Source organism: Bubalus kerabau, chromosome 4 (genome assembly GCF_029407905.1).
Source record: "Bubalus kerabau isolate K-KA32 ecotype Philippines breed swamp buffalo chromosome 4, PCC_UOA_SB_1v2, whole genome shotgun sequence".
Lineage (NCBI taxonomy): Eukaryota > Metazoa > Chordata > Mammalia > Artiodactyla > Bovidae > Bubalus > Bubalus kerabau.
This window is the reverse complement of record NC_073627.1, coordinates 17,311,902-17,333,183: the sequence shown is the minus strand read 5'-3', so window position 1 is coordinate 17,333,183 and position 21,282 is coordinate 17,311,902. Positions and strand designations below refer to the sequence as shown.

Sequence of the window (21,282 nt, the reverse complement as noted above, 5' to 3'; positions counted from 1 at the left end):
ACCTACTCCCTAGGTTTAATCAAATCCTTGTGGACCTCCAGGCTTCCCTCGTGGCTCAGACAGTAAAGAATTAGCCTGCAATGCCGGAGACCTGGGTTCGATCCCTGGGTTGGGGAGATCTCCTAGAGAAGGGAACAGCTACCCACTCTAGTATTCTGGCCTGGAGAATTCCATGGACAGAGGAGCCTGGAGGGCTACAGTCCCTGGGGTCTCAAAGAGTCAAACACAACTGAGCTATTTTCATTTCATTTTTCTTGTGGACCTCCTTAGCTCAGCATCTTCTCCCTCCCTGCCCTGGGCTGGACAGAGTGCCATCCTTGGCACTTCTGTTGCACTAAGAGCTCATCTCCATCCAACATTTCCTCCTTGTTTTAGTCTACCATGTTTTTAAATTCTTATAAAATTTCTTAATATCTCACTACTAAGTAATGCATTTCCTTTGTCCATCAACTCCTAACTCATGTGTCCTCAAGAGGCACTATCTAATATATAAATTCAGTGACTTTCAAGTACCTTGAAAAAATAACCTTTGGGGTATCTAGAATTGCGGTCCAGAAACCAAAGATATTTTGAGGTAACTTCTATAAACTACTGCCCTCTCACTGCAGGTAAAGAGAGCTACAGAAACCTATAACTTGGGGATTGCCCTTGAGCACCGGAAACAAATGCTCAACCTCTGGCGGAAGATTCGAGGAGATTTGATTGGAATAGAGAGTAAAAATGAGTCCTTTTATGACACCTTTTCTACTTATACATGGTCCTGGAATGTCTGCCAAGAATTACTTTCCGCGAAGGACCTAAAGTTATACGATGCCCATGTGAACAGGAATGCCCTCCACAACTCTGTATTCTCGTCCTCTTCAGATATCAGTGAATGTGACACAGACACAGGAAGAAAAAGAAAACGGAAAGGCTTCAAGGGCTTTCGACAATGAAACTACGTTTTCTTAACAGCTCATCGCAAACTACTTTTTCATAGATATCAAAATTATTCTTGCTTTCGTCTAATACATCCTCAGCAGCTGGAAACGTTGACATCTTTTGAATTCTGACCAGTAAAAAAGTTTAAGTCATAGTATGGTTTCCCTTTCCTAATTCTTAACTGGTAAATAGATGCCTTGGGGAGAAGGCAGTGGCACCCCACTCCAGTACTCTTGCCTGGAAAATCCCATGGACAGAGGAGCCTGGTAGGCTGCAGTCCATGGGGTCGCTAAGAGTCGGACACGACTGAACGACTTCAGTTTCACTTTTCACTTTAATGCACTGGAGAAGGAAATGGCAAACCACTCCAGTGTTCTTGCCTGGAGAATCCTGGGGACGGGGGAGCCTGGTGGGCTGCTGTCTATGGTGTCGCACAGAGTCGGACACTACTGAAGCAACTTAGCAGCAGCAGCAGCAGCAGCCTTGGTGTGATTTCTCTAGCAACCAGCTGCACTCTGCTGCCCCCACCTGGGGCATCTCAAAGCTGCCTGGGCCCCAGCGGGAAGGATAAAAGCAAAGATGGTACTTAACACAGGGCTGCCCTCTGACCTCCTAACAGCCTTCTCAACAATAAGCATCTGAGTCTATGTGACTTAAGTGGCATCCTTTTTATTTTTTATTGTTTGTGAAAGAGGCCAGAAGCAGCAGAAGACAATGACCTTTCAGTTTCAGGGAATAATTTTGCAATCCCCCAGGGAACCTTGATTAAATCTGGGTTTTCCTAAGGATCCTAATCCTGATCCCCTGGATTACTCTGAAAAACAACTGATCTCACATCGTCTTTATTGGTGAGTGGTTGCAATTTTTTATTGTGGAAAAATATAAATACCATAACATTTATTATTTTAACATATTTAAATGTATATAATCCATTACCTTTTCTCTTTTAGAAAAAGGAAAATACATGTTCCACACTGATGGAGACAGTGGCTTATAATGTAAAATTATAACATGCCAGGAACAAGTAATGAAGATAGCAAAGGCTCCCAAAACTGTTCAATGAAATAAGCCTGAAGTAATTTTGTGTTACCTTGAATATTCAAAACTGTCTAAAAATATTTGCCATTCTTTATAATTTTTATGATTGGAACAAAAATAAATAACATTTTCTATCCAAAAAACAAAATTTACAGTTTGACAAGAGGTTTTTTTTTTTTGGTATGGCTGTGTGAGTATAACAGGAAAACCTAAGAGATTTCATTTGGATGCCAAAATATTAGAATTCCTGGGATATTACCTTGAATCAATGGGATAACAGGACAGACTATTTTTAAGTAGATCTGTCCTGGAAAATCTAGGATACATTCTATTAAAATTATTCTTCACAGAAATACATTCTATTAAATTATCACACACTGTTGCCAACAGCATAAGTTGGCATCTCTCTGATGGAATGCAATATAGCAACAGGTACTCGGCCAGTCCACCAGTTATTTCCTGAGTTGCATACTGTGTGCTGGTTCCTGTTCTCAGACCTAGATATGTAACCGCGAACAGACAGATAAAGTGCTCTGACCAAAGACCAAGGGCAGGAGAAGGGGGCGACAGAGGATGAGGTGGTTAGATAGCATCACCAAATCAATGGATGTGAGTCTGAGCAACTCCAGGAGATAGCAAAGGACAGGAAAGCCCGGCATGCTGCAGTCCATGGGGTCACAAAGAGTCAGATGTGACTTAGTAACTGAACAACACAGAGCTTCATAACAGAGCTAATTATAACCATTGACTCAGCACTTCCACTTCTAGAAATTAATCCTAAAGAAATAATAATGAATGTACAAAATGATTTAGTTATAAGGATTTTTCTTCTGGTGAATTTTTAGTAGTAAGAAACAAAGTAGCCTAATTGCCTGATACCTCATGGTAGAACTATCCAAAACAATACCAGGGTCATTAAAATGATGTCGTAAAAGATACTTCAAATAAAATAATAATATTCACAATTGCAAAGCAGACCACAGGTCCTAAAAGGAATGAAAGAACTTTATGGAGTTGTTCTAAAACTTAATCATGATTGAACCCAGGTCTCCAGCATTGTAGGCAGACTCTACTGTGTTAGCCACCAGGGAAGCCCCTAACTATGATGGTGTTGCACAAATACATATTCTTATGAAAACTCATCAACCTGTACATTTTAAATGGATGAATTTAATTGTATGTCAATTTTACCTCAGTGAAACTGTAAAACAGCAGGGAGGGGCACAAAGTAGTTTGTTCTAAAACTATTTAACTTAAAAATTATTTCTATAAGCAAGAAACACTGGAAGGATAGAAATCAAAGTGTCTAATGTGCTAAACTAAGAGTGGGGTATGATATTTTCTTTTCTTCTTTTGCCTTATCTATATCTTCTAAATGTTCTACAGTAATCATATATTTATTTGCAATAAGGGAAAAAAAAACAAAAGCTTTTTTAAATTTAACATTGTTAAACCAACTTATTCAATATATAGGACTGCTACAAAGGCTGTCCAGGGTCTATGAAACGCTAAAGAGAGCAAATTAGGACAGTAGGCTCCCTTCACCAGTCTTCAGTTCCAGAGCACATGCTTACACAGCCCAGAACCTTCCACTGAGTGGAACTGAAAGAAAAGCCTGAAACAATTAACTACCTCAGTCCAGGGTTAACCCTCAAGGCCATAATCCAGAATGAAATTTCTCAATCTTTCCCTGCTTTGAACCCCTGCCACCCACTAAGCTGGGAGAATTCTCATTACTCACCAGCAGAGGGACCCTTAGCTCCTCCGAAAGGTAGTTCTTGCTGACTCTACAGCCTGATACCACCAAGGACTCACAGACGTCTTCCAAATTCCTTCTGAAATATTATTGTAGGCGCTTCAAAAGATGGAGAAAAATGAGTTTTACAGGCCAACCAAAGATAATTGTATAAAAGGTAAGATTAGGATACTTTGTCACATCTTATTTAAAGGCCCAACTTGCTTGACACTTTAAATGACTCTAATTGGAACTAATATAGCAAGTAACTTCAAGTGAAGACAGTGTGAGCTATCTGGAAGAAAATATGCAATAGGACTGTTGACCGGCACCACAAATCTTTCGGTGTGGGGAGAGAGAAAAGAAAGAAACCTGTAGATGACAGAGCAAGATATCAAGAATAAACATGAACCAACCACCTTATCTACAAACAACCGACCTTGAGAAAAGATAAATTCTTGTACTTGCTTTTTGGAAAGGAGCTTTTGTTCAAAATGTTTCAAAAGACCATGAGAATGGCAAAACAATATTGTTTCCAAATAAAACAAGTTCTTTACTATCTTTTTTATTCACTCCTGTATTTTTCTTTGTGACATAGGGTTTGTTTCCTTTTTTTTTTTATTTTATTTTATTTTTAAACTTTACATAATTGTATTAGTTTTGCCAAATATCAAAATGAATCCGCCACAGGTATACATGTGTTCCCCATCCTGAACCCTCCTCCCTCCTCCCTCCCTATACCATCCCTCTGGGTCGTCCCAGTGCACCTTTTTTTTTTTTTTTTGGTGGGAAAGTTATAGAATCATCGCTCCCTTTGGTTTTGCCAATGGAAAGACAGGTTTCTCTAGTGGCTCAGTTGGTAAAGAATCCTCCTGCAATGCAGACTCAGGTTCAATCCGTGGATGGGGAAGATCCCCTTGAAAAGGGAATGGCTACCCACTCCAGTATTCTTGCCTGGAAAATCCCACTGACAGAAGAGCCTGGTGGGCTACAGCCCATGTGGTCACAAAAGAGTGAGACACGACTTAGCGACTACACCACCACCACCACCATGGAAAGATTCAGCAATCAGCTATCACTGGTTACCAGTGTGTTAAACCTAGAACTATATTACTTAAATAGCTAATCCCTTCTCTTCTTCCAAATGGTAGTCATCCCTCTTCTGGAAATCTTCTCAATTAACTTTATCTTATATTGACAGCAAAGGTTCGTCTAGTCAAGGCTATGGTTTTTCCTGTGGTCATGTATGGATGTGAGAGTTGGACTGTGAAGAAGGCTGAGCGCCAAAGAATTGATGCTTTTGAACTGTGGTGTTGGAGAAGACTCTTGAAAATCCATTGGACTGCAAGGAGATCCAACCAGTCCATTCTGAAGGAGATCAGATCAGATCAGTCGCTCAGTCGTGTCCTACTCCTTGTGACCCCATCAATCGAAGCACGCCAGGCCTCCCTATCCATCACTAACTCCCGGAGTTCACTGAGACTCACGTCCATCGAGTCAGTGATGCCATCCAGCCATCTCATCCTCTGTCGACCCCTTCTCCTGCTGCCCCCAATCCCTCCCAGCATCAGAGTCTTTTCCAATGAGTCAACTCTTCGCATGAGGTGGCCAAGGTACTGGAATTTCAGCTTTAGCATCATTCCTTCCAAAGAAATCCCAGGGCTGATCTCCTTCAGAATGGACTGGTTGGATGTCCTTGCAGTCCAAGGGACTCTCAAGAGTCTTCTCCAACACCACAGTTCAAAAGCATCAATTCTTCGGCGCTCAGCCTTCTTCACAGTCCAACTCTCATCAGCCCTGGGATTTCTTTGGAAGGAGTGATGCTAAAGCTGAAACTCCAGTAGTTTGGCCACCTCATGTGAAGAGTTGACTCATTGGAAAAGATTCTGATGCTGGGAGGGATTGGGGGCAGGAGGAGAAGGGGACGACAGAGGATGAGATGGCTGGATGGCATCGCTGACTCGATGGACGTGAGTCTCAGTGAACTCCAGGAGTTGGTGATGGACAGGGAGGCCTGGCGTGCTGCGATTCATGGGGTCGCAAGGAGTCGGACACAACTGAGCGACTGAACTGATCTGATATTGACAGCATACTTTCTTCTTTTGTAAGTTTGTAGCAATTATTGAAACAAATGTAAGCCTGAAAATGTATTAATATAACTATATATGTGTATGTATTACAATTCTGATTGTACAAATAAGCTTTCATATGGATAATTTTAAAAGTTAGGTGGTGGGGTTACACTTTTTAAACTTGTCCTTGGATATCTGATTTGACGGTTAAACTTCGTGTTCTCGAAATTCATTTCATATCCTTCTCCAGAAAAACGGTGTGGGGATACACAAAACACGCACACACAACACACACTTTTTTCTTTCCTTTTTCACACTGTGAAAAGCTGGAAAACTGCCCTATTTCCTCACCCTGCTTGCTATTTTTCTCAATTATTTTGGCCATTGCTCTACAGTAAAGCTAGGTAATTATCTAATTATTAAAGTGATTCAAAATTTTTCCTGTCTTACAACTTAAGACAAACTGGGAACCTGTTAAAATATCCTAGAATTAAAAGGAGGCTCAAGTGGAACGTCTACCACTTTCTCGCCCGCCTGTTGAAGGACTAACGACTCTGGGGCGAAAACCCGCTGACTCTCCTTCCCAAATAGCTCCGTCCCACCAAGGAGAGCCCGAACGCCGCTTCAACGAGGGATTCCTGACTGCCCCACCCGGCCTCCGTGTTTTCCCGCCCAGACCCGGCGATTTCCGAAAGGGGTGTGGCCTGCAGAGCGTTCGCGCGTGAGGGGAAAGTAGGTGTTTCCGGTTCCGGTGTCATGGACGGCTCCTTCCCTGAAGGCGATCCTGCAGCCGTCTGCGGGAAGAGGCAGCAGTTCGGGAGCCGGTTTCTGAGCGACCCCGCTCGCGTCTTTCACCACAATGCCTGGTAAGTGCCCTGCCCTTCGCCCGGCCTGCCCTTCGCCCTCAGTCCCAGCGCCGCAGAGCACTCTGAGAAGGCCCTGACCGCCGACCAGAGTCCTGCGGGCCTACTCTTGGCACTCTCCTCCCACGGAGGAGGCGCTGCGGGGCCAGCGACTCGCTGCCCGCGGCGAAAACCTGAGGCGTCTAAGCTGCCCATTTAATTTTCCCAGGGACAACGTGGAGTGGTCGGAAGAGCAGGCCGCGGAGGCAGAAAGGAAAGTCCAGGAGAACAGCACTCAGCGGGTGTGCCAGGAGAAGCAAGGTGCGCCCGGGTGGACCCTCAGTGGTATTGACAGCCTGCGTACTGCTGGACGTGCTCTCCGGAGAGGCCAGAGAACCGAGGCCCCGAGAGTCTTTGTTACTAGTCTGATACAGAACTCTGGGATAGAACGAGAAGGGGAGGGGTTGGGCAAGGCTGGGAAAGGGCTGTGCCTTGAGATCTTGTTAGGGCATAAAGGGTATTTTGGTTTTGCTTTTTTGTTTGGAAGAGGATAACTGTATCTCGATAGCATTTTCTAGTGACTTAAGTCTTTAATTAGGTTGACTAGACCCGTATCAATATGACTGACCTGTGGCAACATGATTGTCTTAGAGGATTGTCTTAGAGATCATTGCATTTTGTCCGAGGAAATGTTGCCATTACAGCTGGATTTAAGTGATCAGATTCTAAATAATGGGGGGTTGGGGGCGGCTGGCTAATGAATCGTGAGTTATGTGTCTTTTCCTTGGGTGGTGGCTATGAGGTGGTACGGCTTCTGCAAAGGAAAGATGGATGAATCAGAGTGGAAATAAGTCTGGGCAAAGGAAAAGAGGCCTCTTCTGAAGAGGCGGATGATTTCACTGAAAAATACGCCTAGTTAGTAAAACTAGGACTGGCTGGGCCTGTGTTCTAAGTGACAGTTGAAGGTGGCACTAGAAATTGCAGAGTAGTACCCACAGAAATAGTTCTGAACAAGTAGAAGAGTCCAGTTGTGAAATATTAACCTTACATAGTTTGACAAAGACTACATCAAAGCAAATTAAGGTTGAGAGGGATTTTGAAAATCATATAGTCCAATATCCTCTTTTTACAGTTAAAGAAACTTGGACTTCAGGACATTAAGTGCCTTGCCCAGAGGTAAGCAGTTTAGTTAGTAGTGGTGGAATTGAGATCCAATTTCTTAGGTTTTTATTCTTCTACTACACTAGTCAAGGCCCTGTATTGGCAAAGAGCAGAAAGCTAAAATCTAGTTATAAGCCAGTGTTATCTCAAAAATAAAAAGTAAAACTCAAATCTAGGACTGCCTTGATCACCTTGAACAGCACAGGTTTCTTTTAAACAGTCCATACTTTAGTCTGTCCTGTCCTCTATCATCAGATCTTCTCATTGGAACACTTTTCCTCTTGTCATCATTTCCATGCTTGGTATCTGTTAGTAGTGAATTCATTTCTGGGCTCCACACTAAAGAACCACAGACATAGGAATATAATGTAAAGAAGACAGAGTATCATACCTGTACTATAACCATTGACTTTACATGGGGAATAACTGAAGAACCTGGGACATTTAGCTTGTAAAAGAGGTTTTAGAAAGGGAAATAATTACCCTCAAATACAATAGAGCTGTTCTGTATGAGAGAGAGTAGGATCTTTTGACTGGAAATGATTAGACATATTTTTTGCTTAATATTAGGATTTTCTAATAGTTAAGAGCAATCTAAAGATGTGGGAGGAGAATTGATAGGTAGTAAGTTTTCTGGCAGAAGTTGAACTCCCTGGAAGGAAAGATACAGAGCAAATTCAAGTGTGATAGGACCAAATGACCACCAGCTCTGAGACTGAGGTTCTACTTGAGTATAACTTTTGGTATAAAATTTGGTGAGGCAGGGTGGTAATTTATATTGTAAACAAATAAAACTGAGAGATGGTTCTTAAAATTCTTTCTTAAATATTTACAGCTGATTATGAGATTAATGCCAACAAATATTGGAACAACTTCTACAAAATCCATGAAAACGGGTTTTTCAAGGATAGACATTGGCTTTTTACTGAATTCCCAGAGCTGGCACCTAGCCAAAATCACTTGAAGAATTTGCTCTCAGAGAATAAGAGGAGTGAAGTATATGAATACTATAGAAACGGTGAGGATGGACCTGATTTAACAATAGAAGAACAGCACAGTTTTTCTTCTGTTAGCCTTGGAGATAAGACACAGCCACCTCTTACGGAAGAGAGTGTAACTCAGAAACTCCATCACCTGGAAATCTGTGCTAATGAGTTTCCTGGATCCTCCGCCACCTACCGAATACTCGAGGTAACCTCCCTTTATTGTCCTGGCAGTGGGGTTAGCGAGGCTGTCTTATGCACACAGGGTGGCACTAGAGAGGCTGAGCCCCAAAGTAACTTCTGATGATGAAGCTGACTAGACTTACCTCCTTTATGTTGGCCTGGAATCATCTGCATTTTTGAGCTATTGAAATGTCCTAGATGCAGACCAGATGCCTTGGTCATGACGAACAAAGATAGATCACCTGAGGTGCTACCTGGGAACATTATGTTGTGTCCAAAAGTTGTATTGTCCTGCTAACCCTGCCATCTAGTAGAGAGTCCCAGGTCAGAAGACAGCTTCTGTTACTTCTGATACACTTACGAGATGGAGAGGTTAGTTAGGATGGTGCCTGCTTTTCAGGTGTGGAGATTTTTTGTCTTCACAGTCTGGATGTGTGGTAGAGGCTCGGCTAGACCTGAAAAAGAAAAGTGTGTACTGTAAAGTGAATATTCACAAAAGTGACTACACACTCCACCAGAAGCTGATTAGTTTTGGGACTGAGTCCTCTGGCATGACTTTCCTCCCCAAGCGGAATGGGACTTCTGCCTCATAGTTATTACGGGGTTAATTGGGATAATGTATATATAATGGCTGAGGATAGCGTCTGACACATAGTAAGCTCTTAGTAAATGGTGCTATTTTCATTATTACCACACCCAGCACTGAACTTAGGACAGTGTTGATGTGGTTCCCCTCATGACTTTTTCAATCCAGTCTACTAGAAACATTTTTCCAGTAATGGTATAGTGGAGCTCAGTAAGAAAATACTCTGTTTACAGGACCACTTGCCCAAACTCAAAAAGTAAAAGTGGCCCATGCTCTTTTTCCCAGACCAGGTCCCATGCTGCTAATAAAAGCCCATGTTCTCGTCTACTGTGGCTATCTCTTTAAGGGTTCCTGAGGTCACGGGCAGCGAATGTCATGATTACTCTAGCTCTGGTCACTACACCTTTCCTAATACAGTAAGACAAATTGTCTATTGTTGATTATTTATTTACTTTAGGGAATTAACTCTTTGGGAATTCTGTGATTAATAGTTCATTTCTGATTTCTGTCTACAGGTTGGTTGTGGTGTGGGAAACACAGTCTTCCCAATTCTACAAACTAACAAGTAAGGTTTGTTGTAAAGTCTAACAGCATGTCAGCAAAGAAAAAAGTGATGCATTGTTGTTTCTTGGAACTTTTACTATAGTCGAATGGTAACAGCAATTATGGGGAACTGGGTTACAGGAGATTAGATGTCTACACTATCCATTTATGGATTGTTTTGACTTAATTGACTTGTAAGTTACCTTTGTCATCAGGGAAAGTAGTGAGTGTTAAACCTGTTACTTTGTTAACATGTGGTGCCTTTGATATTTTAACTCTGCTGCATAGTATAGAGAATAGACATAATCCAGTTTGTAATCTAATGCCTCTGCTGTGTTTTTTTCCTGCCCATTTCAGTGACCCAAGCCTCTTTGTATACTGTTGTGATTTTTCTTCCACAGCTGTAGAACTGGTCCAGGTAAGTCCAGTGCTCCTATCAGTAATTTTCACTGACTTAAGGGGAAAAGGGCCTCATAAAAATCAAGGTCTCTAACTATTTGCTTATTGTGCTGTGGTCTGAAATAGCCTGGAGTAGAGGAATTGGCCATACATGATGATGGAACCTGCTGCTTCCTGCTCTGGAACTTTGGGCAGGTCTCTTGACCTTCCTAAAGTCATGTTTTAAGGTTTGAAATGAAATGATTGTTTCATTTAGGATTGAGTTACAGAAACTTGTAGATAAACGCAGCTAATTAAAGGGAATGTCGTAGATCTCAAGGGCATATGGTGTAGCCAGGACTAAAACAGCCCTGACAAAGTATCAGGTACCAAAGACACACTGGTGAGATGCTGCCACCCCCTTCACAGCGCCTCCCTCAAGGTCACAGTGTTTTCCCTCCCATTGCCCATTTGCCTTTTGCTTGCTTTTTTCCTTTGCAGCTGGTTTTCTTTGACAGGTTTTTCCTGGTTTTATACATAGCCCAATATACTTGCCCCTCTCAGTCCCTTATAAGTCTTCCCTCTTCAGGTATTCCCAGAACCTCACCTGAATGACAGTGTCTTGATTCCAGAGTCCCCAGAAAGTCTGATTGACTCAGCTCAGCTGACCCTCTACTTGCCCTGTTAATTAGCTGTGACCAGTGAGGAACATGGAGAAGGCAATGGCACCCCACTCCGGTACTCCTGCCTGGAAAATCCCATGGACGGAGGAGCCTGGTGGGCTGCAGTCCATGGGGTCTCGAAGAGTTGGACACGACTGAGTGACTTCACTTTCACTTTTTACTTTCATGCATTGGAGAAGGAAATGGCAACCCACTCCAGTGTTCTTTCCTGGAGAATCCCAGGAACAGAGGAGCCTGGTGGGCTGCCGTCTATGGGGTCACACAGAGTCAGATATGTCTAAAGCGACTCAGCAGTAGCAGCAGTGAGAAACAAAATCACATTTCAGAGAAGAGAGAGAGAGGGAAGTTACCCTAAAATGTGTGTTACAATCATGTATGATGCTCCTAGCATAGGAGCTCAGGGATCATCAATATTTCTGGTTGGCTTTTTTGTTGTTGTTTTTGTCTTGCCACTCGACTTGTGGAGTCTAAGTTTCACGACCAGGGATCAAACCTGAGTCCCTGACAGTATAAGTGCCGAGTTCTAACCATTGGACCACCAGGGAATTTCTGATTCTGAAACTCTTCTTAAGGGCCAATGCCTGATGAATAGTGAGACTTTTTAAATTAGTTTAATGATAATAAATTGTAGGTGAAATCTTCCACATCTGGAGAGAGAGATTTTCCTGGAGAATTCTGTGATCTGTGTAATATGCTGTAGTGGGAGTTGCTTTAAATCATGCTTTTTCAGTATGTTTTGTTTTCCTACTTAGGAGGTTTCTCCTTGCCCTTTTGGTCACTTACCTTCCTCATTTTTTTTCCAGTCCTCAGATCTGACTCCTCATCAGAATAAAGACAAGAAGTAAAGGAGTCAGGAATGTACCATTTTAAACATACAAGTTGGATTTCACAGGCTCCTAGAGTTGTTCCTGGTTCTTACCCTAAGAGTAACAATGTTTGCTGTAATGGCCAGAGCTATCTCCCTCAGTGGGAAGCAGCAGGGATTATGTTTAAAGCAAGATGGTTTTTTTTGAGGCTATATGAACATTTTCTAACCTCTCTTCCATCTGTCTGCAGACAAATTCAGCATATGACCCTTCTCGGTGTTTTGCCTTTGTTCATGATCTGTGTGATGAAGATAAGAGTTACCCAGTGCCTGAGAATAGTCTTGATGTCATCATCCTTATATTTGTTCTCTCAGCAATCATTCCAGACAAGTAAGTTTTAAGTCCCTTAACCAGTAGCATAGCAAAAACAAAGCTTTGATCGGGGACCTTGATTTCAGAGTTGGAACCTTAATAAAAATGATTTTAATGTTCTGATAGACAGGAAGAAACTGTTTCATTCTAAGCGATAGAAGCTTGTCAACCACTTTTCTAAGTTTGTCTTGGAGTCCACGTTGGACTCCAGGCATCTAAACCTCTGCCTGTTGACTGCAGTGGTTGGTTCTTCTTATGATAATGGTTTAACATCTCCAAAGAATGAGGGAGTCATCTCAGTGGGTATGTGGAGAAATTTCCTGTTAATGATCACATAGCATGTATCTTAGAACTGTGAATGCCACAGCTATTCAAGAACATCTCATTATTGGCTTTTTAAATAAACCAGGCTTATTAACAGCACAAAATACACAGTGAAACTTAACTCATCAAGTGTTCTCTGATATTTAAGTTCTTTGGAAAACTTCTCTAGTAAGGAAAATTCCATAAAATCAAGATTAAAGGAAAGTGGATTGGTTTACCTTAAAAGATACCATTAAAGGCTCCTGGACATAGGCAGCCAGTCATCACAATGAAGTTGAAATATTGTCTCAAGGAAGCGGCATCAGTCGGGGTGCTTTGGGGGGTGGGGTGTGATTGACTTTCTCTAGCCCACATTTCCTGTAGGATAGCACTGTGTCACTTGACCTGATAGGAATATTGTGAGTGTGAAATAAGGGCGGTGGAAGACAGCCCAAACAGCCTGGCATGGTTTTAAACATTAGTTGCAGAAGCTTACATGCTGTAAATTTTATATAGTTTCATTTATTTATATATTGGCTGTACTGGGTCCTCGTTGCTGCTCGCACTTTTCTCTAGTTTCACAGAGCAGGGACTACTCTGTAGTTGCAGTGTACGGGCTTCTAATTGCAGGGACTTCTCCTGTTCTAGAGCACAGGCTCAATAGTTGAGGCGCGTAGGCTTGGATGCTTCGCAGCATGTGGGGTCCTCCGAAATCAGGGCTCAAACTCATGTCTCTTGCACTGGCAGGCGGATTCTTTACTGCTGAGCCACCAAGGAAGCCACCGAGTTCTAAACTGACATGGACTGAAACAAAACACTAAAATTAAAAACATTATTCAAAAAAAAATTTGTTATTCAGTATTTAATCAGACTTTCATGTGGTTTTTATAAGTTCAAAGCATTTATACTTCTTCAATAGTTAAAGCTGAAACCTACGCTGAGACTCTATATATGGAAAATGCAGTCGGAAGTGTAGAGCACTCTGCCCAGAGTACTCATTTGCATACAGATTGTGTCACCTTGTAAAGTTCTTGAGATTCAGTCCTCATGTAACAGATGGAAAGAGACAGGCTGCATTCAGAGATCTTGAGCCTAGTGGGCAGGTAGGTGGGTCAACTAGCAGTCTCCTCACTGGGTGGTCAGGGGTCCTCTCGGAGATCCATGGGAGCCCAGCGTGGGGATGACTTCCCCCTGAGGAGTGGGAAGTGAGCCAGACAGCATGTAACTTCCCCCACAGTGGATCCCTACTGAAGGAGCAGCCCTCTTCATACTGAAGGCAGTGGATAGAAGCCACGGTTGTAAGCAGACAGCAGAAGGTACATAAGAGGTTTGGGCGTGAGCTCAGGTTATAACTGAAACAAGAGCATAGGAGCTAAGATTTCAGGGCTGATGTGTCAGTGTTGGGAAGTTCACTGGCTTTTCCAAATAACGCTACAGAGAAAAGGGACCTGTTCTTTTTTGTGGGGGTGGTGGGGGTGTTAGGAGGGGACTCTGTTCTTGAAGAGATCTGATCTTCGTTCCCTGCTGCCCTTCAGGATGCAGAATGCTATCAACAGGCTGAGCAGGCTTCTGAAGCCCGGGGGGATAATGCTTCTGCGAGATTATGGCCGCTATGACATGGCTCAGCTTCGGTTTAAAAAAGGTATTTTTCCCCACTATAATCAAAACAATGGCTTTGCCATCAGAATAGTCTCACAAATTAGTGGAATAAAATAGAGACTCTTGAATTATATAGCTCCATACAGAGAGCCATTTCATACATGATAAGAGTGGTATGTTATAAGTGTGATATGGCAAAAGATGCCATTAAAAAGTTAAAAGACAAATGACAGATTGAGGACAAATATTTCAGTTAATAGAACAGTAAAGACTTAATATCTATGCTGTTCAAATAGGACTGCTGGCAAATTGATAAGGGAAAAGATCAGTGACCCACCCGGAAAACAGATGAGAAGTATTTTAGAGTTGATTTACTGTAGAGCGTATCCAAATGGCCGAAAACAAAACTCCAAGAAAATGGAAACAGCAAGGAGATACCTATTGCTGGCTGACTCAGAGAGAGCGATGTTCCTCCATGGAAGGCAGAAATAGGAATAGTTGTGGCCTTTTTTTCAAAAGCACCTTGGTGTTATCTATTCAATCCAACAATCCTCTGGGGATTTATTCAGGAACCAGCACATAGTATGTATGTAATAAGCAAAACCTTGGAAACAAAGTGACTGCCTCTGCATAGGGTAATGTGTGTTATCACATGGGGTGGACCCCATACCACTGGTCTCGTGGAGGGTGGACTTGGCTGTGTGACCAACTGAGAAAAGCATTGTGCGGGTTGGTATTTTACACTTAATCCTGTGTTTAACAGTAGCTAGGGGAAAATAAAGCACGGAGAAGGCAATGTCACCCCACTCCAGTACTCTTGCTTGGAAAACCCATGAACGGAGGAGCCTGGTAGGCTGCAGTCCATGGGGTCGCTAAGAGTTGGATACGACTGAGCGACTTCACTTTGACTTTTCCCTTTCATGCATTGGAGAAGGAAATGGCAACCCACTCCAGTGTTCTTGCCTGGAGAATCCCAGGGACGGGGGAGCCTAATGGGCTGCCGTCTATGGGGTCGCACAGAGTCGGACACGACTGAAGCGACTTAGCAGCAGGGAAAAATAAATAAGATTACTTTGACATTCAAAAGGCATAAAAGGATTGATTACACATCAGGTTGTTAAACTGAGAAGGTCGGGGGGCTTAGCAGCAGAAGGGGAAGTGTGTCCTTGATAAAAAAGTTTGTATGGGATCCTATTTATGAGTGTGCATGTGGACACTGTGAAGAGACATGCAAAAGGACAGTCACTGAAATGGGAATAGTGGCTGTCTCAGATCTCCTTAAACTTAGCTATATTCCTTGAATTTTTACTATGTGTTTTTAAAGGGGCAGAAAGCCACTTAAAAGTTGCTTTTGTTTTTAAACAAAGTGTATGTGTTATTTATTTAATGGGGGAGGAAGGGAGAAAACAAGCTATTTTCATCCTGAAGCAGAACTGTAAAGTAGGGGGCTGAGAATTACATGTGTTCACTGATACTGAAGTTTGATTATTCTCCTGGAGCTGCTCTTCTCCAAAGCATCATTCCTTTGTAGGAGAGAGACTGCAGATTCCTGCAAAGTACCAGAGAAGCTTAGAAAAGGATCTGTTCTCTGCCCAAGAAATTGATATCTTGATGCACATTTAATTGGCCATGAAATTCACAGAAGTGCTTTAAAGTTTCTCTGATCTTTACCACATCACTCTGCAGGTCAGTGTCTGTCTGAAAATTTCTACGTGAGAGGCGATGGCACCAGAGTGTACTTCTTCACACAAGGTACGACACAAAAGCACTTGTCTTGGTGCTGACAGCCCCCCAGGACTAGCTTCCATATTCCTCTGTGTGCTTTCAGAAGTGACATCATCTGCCCCGCCTACCTTTTGCAGCCTCTTCCCGGCCCTTCCCCACCCCTTAGCCCACCCCCAGCCACCTGGAACTACTCAATGTTCTCTCAGTAGGCTCAGCTTATATGAGCCTTTGGTCCCTGCCTTGTTCTTCTGCTGCCTGCTCTTCCCCTCCATCACTTTGTCCAAAACAGGACACGTGCTCATTTTGCAAAAATGCACTGTAGCTGTTACTGCTTCGAAGCTGGGTTGTACCTTAGGTGCACCTGAGTTTAAGTGAACCCATTGCTCCCTGGGTTCCAGGTGTAACTCAGAGCTGCTTGTCCTGCTGCCAGTTTTCGCCTCCACCGGTGCCATATGAATACTTTGTCCCTGGGCCATCTTCAGGTCACATACTTTGCTGAGCCTTTAGTGAGTGATGAAACTCTCCCCTTAAAAAAAGAAAGGGCTTTGACATAACATGTCAATTTTTGCATATGACTGTAAGATGTACGTAGAACCCTAGAAAATTCTTTCCCATCAGCTGACTCTTAGAAAGGCTTTCCTGGTACATTCCAGGCCACCTTTCACACGTGGTTTGCCTTCCTCTGCCTAAACGAGGACTTGCTGCTACCGAGTCACTACTGCGATTGTGGGTAAACCATACTGCCCAAACCGCTTAAAGTCTATGAGGCAGGACAGCAGTCTCACAGAGTACCATTTAGCATGGGGAGTGGTAGACACGGTGCTTTTTATTCAGGGGAAGATAGATAAACATCTCTTTCCAAACTAGATGAACTGGACACACTTTTCACTACTGCTGGACTGGAAAAGGTTCAGAACCTGGTGGATCGCCGGTTGCAAGTGAATCGAGGAAAACAACTGACGATGTACCGAGTGTGGATTCAGTGCAAGTATCGCAAGCCTCTTGGGTCTAGCACCGGCTGAGAGGCGGGACCTGCTGCTAACTCACAGGTTCATTGGGCTTTTTAAAAAGAACATTCACAAATGGTGTCTTGTTGTTATTGAACCATTCAAGGATTCAAAACAGATTTGAACCTGGGAAGAATTATTTTATATCAAGATTCTGTTTTGCTTCATATTTGTGAAGCCCTGTGATATACTTTTCTCAAGTTTTTTTCTTATGTGGCGATCTCAATCTTTCTTGCCATTTTGTAACTTAATAATTGAAATGTTATTCATGGGAATCAGGAATTTATATCCATGTGAAAGTATTATAAAGTGAATGACTGAGTTGCATTAAATTATCTGAGGATTCAGATATGTGGACTAAGCAGTTGATGCATGGAAAGATAAATAAAAATCTCACTCAGTGATCATCAAGGAAGCAAGCTGGGAAGAATTGCCTGTCTTTGGATCTTTTCCTGACTCAGAAAAACAGCATCAATATAGGGTGTCCCTGTTAAATATTTGGTTGTGATCTCTGCTTAACCTTAGTTCCTTGGAATTTTAAGTAGTGTTCTCCCCCCACCCCTGCCCCCATCTTAAGTAACCTGTGTCTAAAAACATTAAAAAGATCTTCACTTTTAGCAAATTGTCTTCTGTGTGTGTGTGCGTGCACTCTTATATTTTTGACGCAAAAGAAATTGGGAGAATTTTAGGCATTTCACTTCTGAATGTGATCCTTCCATCCCTGTTACTTTTTTAATGTGATTGCTACCCTCCCCCACCCCTTGATTTATTTTTTTCTTCTTTTTTAAAGAAAGTATTTATTTATTTGGCTGCTCTGGGTCTTAGTTGTGGCACACGGGATCTTCCATCTTCATTGCAGCATGTAGGATCTTTTTTAGTTGCAACACATGAGATCTAGTTCCCTGACTAGGGATCAAACCCAGGCCCCCTTCAGTGGAAGCACAGTCTTAACCGCCAGACCACCAAGGAATTCTGCCCTGAATCCTTTTTAAGAGTAAGTTGCAGGATGATGTCCCAACACTACAGTGTATCTTATGTAATATTTTATAATGTGTAATTCCTGTAACTGAAGATATTCTCTTATATCACCAAACATATCCATCAGAAGTAGAAATTAACATGGAAACACCCAGCCTCAGATAACCAAGTTTTCCCAATGGGGTCCCAATAATATCCTTTATCATCAAAAAAGAAAAAAGCCATTGTGTTGCATTTAGTAGTCATGTTTCAGTTTCCTTCAGCCTGGAACAATCCTTGAAGTTTGTTTTCATGACCTTGACATTTGAAGATTAAAGCCTTTGCAGAGTGCCCTCAAATTGGGTTTGTTGGTGCCTTTCTCATGATTTGGTTTTAGTTACGTATTGTTGGCAGGAATATCAGAAGTGTTGCTGTTGCGGTATGTGATTTTGAAGTATCTTAAATTGTTGATGTTAACTTTGATCACTTAATTGAGGTGGTGCCTGGTGGGTTTCTCCACTGAAAAATTCCTAAGAAGTATTTTGTAAGGTAGTGCTTTGAGACTAAATATCCCATTCCTCTTTAAACTTTACCCCCATTGTTTAAGCATCTGTTGCTGTTTCTTGGCTAAATTACTATCATAATGGTAGCCAGGTAGTGTGTTTGAATCCCACATCCTTCCTACACTTACCGGTTGGCGCTCTGTGTAAGGAAGGCTTCCTTTTCTCTATTCATTTACTTACGGATTCATGGGTTTCAGTTTTACTCAGTGCTTATTATACATTGCTATCATTTTGATACTTTGTGATTTTTATGCTCATTGTCCCAGATTTGGCCACTGGGAGCCCCTTCATGTGTTTCTGTGACCCTTTGTCATGTGCAGAAAGGAGGCAAAGACTCCACTTTTTAAGGTGCAGCGCACAAGACAGGAGCTGGGAAGATGGAATAAAAACTGTTTCTACTGTAACTGCTTCAGAGATGCCGAAGAGAATCGTGTAGTATATCTATTCTTCATTTCAAAGGATGAATGAACTACCATTCCAGCACTTCAAGCACAAGTTGTTCCAGGCTCATCGTGTACCTTCTCTGTCTTAGTCTGAACCAGCCATGCCCCCCAGGGAGTTCTAGTTTCATTTAGAAGAGCAGGGTGTTTAGAAACCAAGCTAAGGGTGCTCATTGCTATTGGGTGCCTGTTCCCTGGCCCCCTCAGCAGATGAAGCACAGGGATATGTGTATATATACATACTCGAGTCTGTATTTCTCTACTCAAATATGTATTGAAAACCATCAGTTCAGACGAATACCTTTGATTCCAGTCCAACACCGCAGGATTTTGTGTCTGTACTTGTTCCCTTTTCAACAATCACCAATGCCCATAATCCTAAACATAATGGGCTGATCCCCTCACATATAACCATTTTTTCTATGTCACCTACACCCAGCCAGCCAAGGGAGCGCCTCCAGCAAGGTCGTCATCTGCACGGCAGTGACAGGGCTCTCCGTGGAGATTTCCTTCCACATGCTGGCTGGCGTCACCACCACCGTGACAGGCTGGTGCTGGCAGGCGCTGTGATCGAGAACTTTGCTCCAATGAAGAGTGAGACAAGGTGAACAAGGACCACTAGGGAAGGCTTTTTAAGGTGTGTTGGAAAAAGCCAAAGAATTAGCATATCTGTGTGCCAAGAAGTGAAAAAATTTGGTGGAGTTTAAGAAGTTTCAACTAGTTATAAAAAGGCTTTTCTTTATTGTGGTCTGCACACTTCAGTAAAGGCAACTTTTCTCACGAGAGAAAAATTATAGTTTGGAGACACTTAATTTGGTACACCTGATCATTGGCTTTTTTAATTTTTCTGGCTCAGATGGTAAAGAATCCACCTGCAGTGCAGGAGACCTGGGTTTGATCCTTGGGTCAGGAAGATCCCCTGCAGAAGGGAATGGCTACTCACTCCAGTATTCTTGCCTGGAAAATTCCATGGACAGAAGGAACCTGGCGGGCCACAGTCCGTGGGGTCACACGACTGAGTGACTATTTCCTTTCCTTTTAAAATAATTCTGTTATTTTATTTTTGGCTGTGCCGGGTCTTCATTCCTGTGCAGCTCTTTCTCTAGTGCCGGCAGGCAGGGGCCATTCTCTAGTGGCGCGCAGGCTTATTGTGGTGGCTTCTCGTGTGGAGCCCGGGCTCTAGGGTGCAGGGGCTTCGGTAGTTGTGGCACCTGAGCTCTAGAGCACAGACTCAATAGTTGTGGTGCAAAGGCTTAGTTACTCCGTGGCATGTGGAGTCTTCCCAGATCAGTGATCAAATGTGTGTCTTGCGTTGGCAGGCAGACTTTTTACCACCGAGCCACCAGGGAAGCCCAGAAACAGTTTTTATTCCCTTATCCCAGTACCTGCCTGTGCTTTGGGTTTAGGTATATAAAAGATGAGCCTTTATCTTTCCTTCCTATTGCCGCCCGCCCCCTTCCCCCCCCCCCCCCCCATCTTTTTACCACTTAGCCATATGCCAAGCTCTCTTTTTTATCTGTCAGGCTAACTTGAACTCTGTAAGGGACTTTGCATAATTTTTCAGCCTTGGAATCACTAATGAGGGGCAGCAGACAATTAAACATGGTCAGGGTAGATTAAAGTATGACCTCAGTGCCACTCAAAAACACAGGCTGCCTGGGCTTTCAGTCTGACTCTCTTGACCCTCTTCAGGCAAGAAAAGTGCTGTGTTGGCTGGGAAGGTAGCTCCACATATGAAACTGCTCAGGAAGTTGTGTGGTTTAGATTCAAGTCTAGCAGAGTAGTGTTTCTGAAACTCACTGATCTTCCTAAGTGATGTTAATTTGGCTGAGGAGACAGATTCAACATTGTTTAAAAAATGAGGGACAGTTTGATTTGAGGTGGGTGCACCAGGGCTATCAGAGAGGAGCTGTGTTCCTGACGGCGTTGCCCAGGGTCAGGTTGTGGCACTGTTCCCTGGAGACCTTGGGGCCTCATGGCTCAGAAGTGATGGTCTCCTGGTCGTGCGTGCTTCATCGTGTACCTGGCCTCTGCTGATGCTGCCAAACCTATTGCTTTGCAGTGGGTCCACTAGCTGCCTTCATGTGAGTTCATAATCTCCTGGGCTCTGGCTGGGAAATCAGGACCTTGGAAATTTAGCAGGAAAAGGAAAATCTAATGTGCTAGGACATACTGCTTTCCTCTAATTGATTCCTATCTTTGATTAAAGGTGTTACTTTAGTAGTTGGGCGGGGGGCTTATATCTGACTTAAAAGATGAACTCACGACCAACAGCTTCTTTCACTCTTCACAAAGGCCTGTTCTTTGGTTTGTGGCTACAGCTGCTATTTTCAGAGCCGAGCTGCATCGATGCGTTGCACATTTTTATATGCTTCTTAATTCTGT

The 21,282-nt window shown here is 42.9% G+C and overlaps 2 protein-coding genes across 2 annotated transcripts in view; both read left to right on the top strand.

The window, feature by feature from the left end:
* Positions 1 to 1,073, top strand: part of EFCAB3 (EF-hand calcium binding domain 3) — a 36,948-nt gene extending 35,875 nt beyond the window's left edge. The window contains exon 10 of the mRNA XM_055579864.1: positions 609 to 1,073. Within this exon, the coding sequence (XP_055435839.1) occupies positions 609 to 935 (327 nt within the window). The 3' untranslated portion in view covers positions 936 to 1,073. The remainder of the gene's footprint in view (positions 1 to 608) is intronic.
* Positions 1,074 to 6,445: 5,372 nt separating this feature from the next.
* METTL2A (methyltransferase 2A, tRNA N3-cytidine) lies at positions 6,446 to 17,559 on the top strand. Its single transcript, XM_055575596.1, has 9 exons — positions 6,446 to 6,632; positions 6,838 to 6,929; positions 8,605 to 8,960; positions 10,037 to 10,086; positions 10,422 to 10,482; positions 12,182 to 12,321; positions 14,142 to 14,248; positions 15,892 to 15,957; positions 16,798 to 17,559. Exons 1-9 carry the CDS (start codon positions 6,523 to 6,525, stop codon positions 16,950 to 16,952), a joined length of 1,137 nt encoding a protein of 378 aa, XP_055431571.1. The 5' UTR covers positions 6,446 to 6,522; the 3' UTR covers positions 16,953 to 17,559.
* Positions 17,560 to 21,282: the final 3,723 nt, after the last annotated feature.